The following is a 4,569-nucleotide window of genomic DNA, read 5'->3' on the forward strand; positions in this document are numbered from 1 at the left end:
CACTTTCTGGACGGTTGCATCGAGGACGAGGGGGAAACGCCCTGTATAGGGGATGTTCGCCCACTGGTCGGCCCTGCTGAAGGTGACAGGGACCTCGGACCATGGGCGATAGCTGATGTTGGCGGCGGCGTCTTCCGTAGTGACGGCGAGCACCCGTCGGGCGGCGAGCTTCCGTTCTCTTATGCTCTTGGTGGAGGCGAGGCCCCAAAGATGGTGGCAACCACCTTGTCGTGATTCTGGAAAGCATTGTTATTGCCCCCCGGTGGTCGGCGGCCTCCGGCTCCGTCATTGGCATCGTCGTCCAGCTTTTTTTTTTGTCTTGGAACTCTTTAGCCAAGCCGAGGTAGTCCTTCATTTTATGCTTGGTGTTCTTGTGGAGAGGGCACGGGCCGTCGAGGATCTTCTTGTACTGCTCGTCGTAGTTGCGCTTGGCGCGAGGTTCATTAACGGCAACGACGATGTGGTCTGGCCGGCGGCAGCGATTTTGACTAGACTTTGGTCCTTCTGGCTGATCACGACCACTGTCACGATGGTAGCTGCGGTCGTCGTAGCGGCGGTCGTTGTGGCGTCGGTCGTCGGGGCGGTCATCGTAGCGGTGTGTTGGGCGATGAGTGCCCACATCCTCGTTGAAGCGCACCTTGGCTTCCTCGGCGTCGGCGTACTGGTTGGCGGTCGTGATCATCTCGCCAAATCCTGTGGGCGGCTTGCGGTTGAATTTGGAGCGAAGCTCGCGGTGATGGAGTCCTTGGATGAAGGCGGAGTCATATATGGTACGAGCCTGACATATATGGTATGAGTCCATCAATTCTCTGATTGAAGAATTCTTAACGAGTACATCAATCACACGAGAACAAACGTGGGCCAGATCAAAACTACTTTGTCTGGGCTAGATCAAGCCCGCTTTTTGTCTGGGCTAGATTAAGCCCGTTTTTTGTCTGGACAAGTGACGGCATGCTAAAATTGGGCATGGCGGCCCGAATGAGCGGAGCACTGTGGCCCATCTAGGGTTTTGATCTGTCGTGTGTTACAGCCGGACTTGGGCCCCACCTGTCTGCCACTGACATCGAGGCGCCGCGGCTGGAAGGAACACTTTCTCCTTTCTCCGGCGTTTTTCCCACGGCCACCGCGCAAAAACCCCGCGGGGAAATTTTGCTCGGCAGCTCGGCCCGCCCGCCCCCTGCCCCCCTCAAGTCTCGCCCCCTGTCCGCGACGACTCGCCGGAGAGGTGAGGCTCTGGCCTCTGAGATTTCCGGTGAGGCGGTGACATGTACGCCGACACAATGAAGGGTCATCAACCCAAAGGGCGCACAGGGGACGACGACATCTTCAAAAGGCTCGCGGATGCCTGGCCGTGGCCGACATACTTTCCCGAGGAGGCCGAGGTCGGGCTATCGGAGTCCGACCATGGTCCGCCTCGCCACCGCCTTGACTGAATCCTTCTCCACGCTCGAGGTGGCGGAAGTCCTTTTCTCACGGGTAAATACGCGCGCCCAATCTCCTGTTTAGTTTAGCGCCTTCATCTCCTGTTTTGTGTGTGATTTAGTTGGTGGTATTCTGTGTTGGTTACTAGAGAATGGTCGAGATTTCATAATTTTGGATCATATATGGACGGTGGTATTTGTTGTGGTATGTGTACTGGTGAAACGAGGAGGATTTTCGCGCATTGGGGGTTCGCTCGCTCTCGGGAATGTTATCAAAGTTGCATCACAAACACTTGTTCAGAAGTTTGCAGGATCGATGATTAGTGTTCATTTACTTTAACTTTCTAGTGTCTTAAAAAAGGTAACTAGTGCCAGGTATTTAATATGGTTAATCATAGTTAGGACCATATGTTAGCGTCCAACTCCATTAGAAGCAAAACACCAAGCACTAGATGTAGTACCGGGCCAACCGCAGGAGGTTACAGGGAGAAAGTACAGGACTAGAGACTAGCAGAGATACATGAGGGGAATTCAGAAGGATGAAGAGTTCTAGAGGTCAAAGAAGAATAGTAAAAGGGAATGATTCACTTCTGTTTCAGTCGACTGATGCCTTATCGTGCTGCTGTTTCCCTGTAGTTCCTCCTGGCAAGCCCAATGGCCCACTCCCGATCCCATGTTAATTATAGGCAGAACATGAACCAGTTGTTGAAACCGTCACTCATACGGACCTAGCTATGGTTGGATGTTTTCAGAACTAGCCAATTGGTGCTTGTTTGTTATATGAGTTCCACTTTAAACTTGGTCTGATCTTCATGTGGCCATCCCTGCAATTCTTTTATTTGCTGCAACCTTTCAGGTTTAACTGAACTATGTATGCTGATAACTTGTAGCTCAACCCACTTTACTTGACTACTTTAGTAAAATTGTTTCCACCAGATAAGCACCAATATGAAGCAATCAGCTATAGCATCACCACACTTTTGCTGCCTTAGATCTCCGGTGAGCTCATGATTAATCTCTGGAACTAGAGCTTTCACAGGCAAACTTGATAAGCTTGACACAGTAGTATTGCTAACAAGAAGTGCAGTCTTGAGTAAGCAATTAATCACCAAGTGCTCTGCCTACACATTCACTTAGGTCTGGTTCTTATCAAGCTAATTACCAATATCAATATCTATAGCTTTGGTTTTTTTGACAATGACAAATGGTGCATCTCCTGTATAAGGTGCAGCTCTCACTTCCAGGGTCAATATTCAACTGATCAGATTTAGTAACCAATACAAAGGAACTATGCAACTCATTATCTTGATTAAGTGGTCATGCGTGCTGTTTTTCCAAATTTAGGATTAAGGTTCCCTATCTGCTTGTGCAAGAGTTTGTAATATGCAGCCTGTTCTGACAAAAGGGGTACAATTCATTCTTCCTAAGTCCCTTGTGATATGCCTACTCTAAGGCCAATGCACAAGGCATAGTATGGTATAAATCATGGATATTGGAATACTAACCTGTCTGTAGAATTGTAATTTGTAGAGTACATCACAACAGAGACGCATTTTTTTTTTCAAGTAAATGCTTCTTTGCAGTTTTGTGATACTGCTGTAGACAATATAATCGTTTCAAAGTCAGCCTCATTGATATCTTCTGAAAAGTTTAACAGAACAAGTATACCTTTGGAGTTTTCTATTTCTTAAAGCATGAGAGCATAAGAGCCTCTAGCACAATTAATGGTTGTCTGCCTTACATTAAAAGGGCGTACCCAGTGCAGAGAGCTCCCGCTCTGTGCAGGGTCTGGGGAAGGGTGTCAGTGGCAAGCCTTACCCTCACCTGTGCAATGCGAGGAGGCCGCGACTCGAACCCGGGACCTTCTGGTCACAGGCGGTAAGACTCTACCGCTTGCACATACCATGTTTTTTTTAAGTGTATATTATACTTGAGGCCTTCAAGGTTTACCACATGTGCTATGTATTTCAGAACTCTTTAGCAGCTTTTTTCTAGGTGCTGTATGATTTCTTGTATGATCATAGTGAAAGAGTACATATTGTAAATGCAGGAACTCACCCCGCTTGGCTCATGTGCTTTACTTCTATGTGCACAGATTGAAGATGATGGCAATGACATCATATGTCTTCCAATTGATTTCCAGCAGCTTCAGGAGATGTGTGTGTTTATTAAAGATAAACTCAATGAATCCCCAAAAGAAGCCTTGCTTTGCGTGGGAGTTGCAGCTGATCTGGTTGATGTCTATTCATCTTATAATTTACTAGTATGGTAGTGGACCATATGCTACTTCCATTCAATGTATGTTTATTCTTGATATTGTTTCAGGCTCTGCGCTCGAGCAAAATCAACAAGATCTTTTTGAACGCAAAATTCAACAAGATCAATATCAGGTTTTACAACACGGGGCGGTTATTGCATTAAAGCAACTAAAAGCAGCCTTTATTTGTAAATCACTTCCTGCCTTTATTCATGTGTTTTATATTTTATTAGTGTGAATATAATTACTGATGTGTGGATTTTCGTTTCCCTTTGTAGAGAAGCTTATCACAGTGCATGGTACTGTGCTCAAAGTCAGCCCTGTAAAACCTCTTGTTCAGCAGCTGGAATTCCGATGCATGAAGTGTGGTAAAGAAATCCCCCGTATGTTCTGTGATGGGAAATTTTCTCCTCCAATGTCCTGTATCATTCAGGGATGCAAGAGCAGGAGCTTTATCCCAGATAGATCTAGTGCACAGCTGGTGGATTTCCAGAAAATTAGGCAAGGGACAAGTAAACTCATCTGAGCTTTCCTCCACTTGTATTGTGCTAAAAGCTTTACTTTTCTTATGTTCCCATCCAGAATACAGGAGCTTGCAAGTGCTGACAACCACGAAGAGGGCCGAGTGCCACGGACCGTAGAGTGTGAGCTTACAGAAGACCTCGTTGATTGTTGCATCCCTGGAGAGATCGTAACAGTAACTGGAATTGTGAAAGTGCTTAACAACTATATGGATGTTGGAGGAGGTACATGCAAAGTGGCTACAACAGTGCTCTTTTCTTAAATTTCCTTGTGATACTTCACTAATTGTTTCAACAATAAATTTATTTGTCAAAAGTTGTTAGTCTGTTTAGATCCTTGGATTATCTATGCCATATCTAGAGTAATATA

The 4,569-nt window shown here is 46.3% G+C and overlaps 1 protein-coding gene across 3 annotated transcripts; it reads left to right on the forward strand.

Moving 5' to 3' along the window:
• Positions 1 to 1,121: 1,121 nt before the first annotated feature.
• LOC136518991 (uncharacterized) lies at positions 1,122 to 4,533 on the forward strand. Of its 3 annotated transcripts, none has more exons than XM_066512662.1 (6): positions 1,122 to 1,476; positions 3,171 to 3,299; positions 3,517 to 3,654; positions 3,747 to 3,866; positions 3,957 to 4,179; positions 4,261 to 4,533. In XM_066512662.1, the coding sequence occupies exons 1-4, from the start codon at positions 1,342 to 1,344 to the stop codon at positions 3,840 to 3,842; spliced, it is 498 nt and encodes a 165-aa protein (XP_066368759.1). In that variant the 5' UTR covers positions 1,122 to 1,341; the 3' UTR covers positions 3,843 to 3,866; positions 3,957 to 4,179; positions 4,261 to 4,533. The 3 variants fall into 3 exon arrangements, 2 of the variants coding, with proteins under 2 accessions (XP_066368759.1, XP_066368760.1); XM_066512663.1 differs by having other exon boundaries at positions 3,962 to 4,179; XR_010774667.1 differs by lacking the exon at positions 3,171 to 3,299.
• Positions 4,534 to 4,569: the final 36 nt, after the last annotated feature.

This window comes from Miscanthus floridulus, chromosome 17 (genome assembly GCF_019320115.1).
Source record: "Miscanthus floridulus cultivar M001 chromosome 17, ASM1932011v1, whole genome shotgun sequence".
Classification (NCBI taxonomy): Eukaryota; Viridiplantae; Streptophyta; class Magnoliopsida; order Poales; family Poaceae; genus Miscanthus; species Miscanthus floridulus.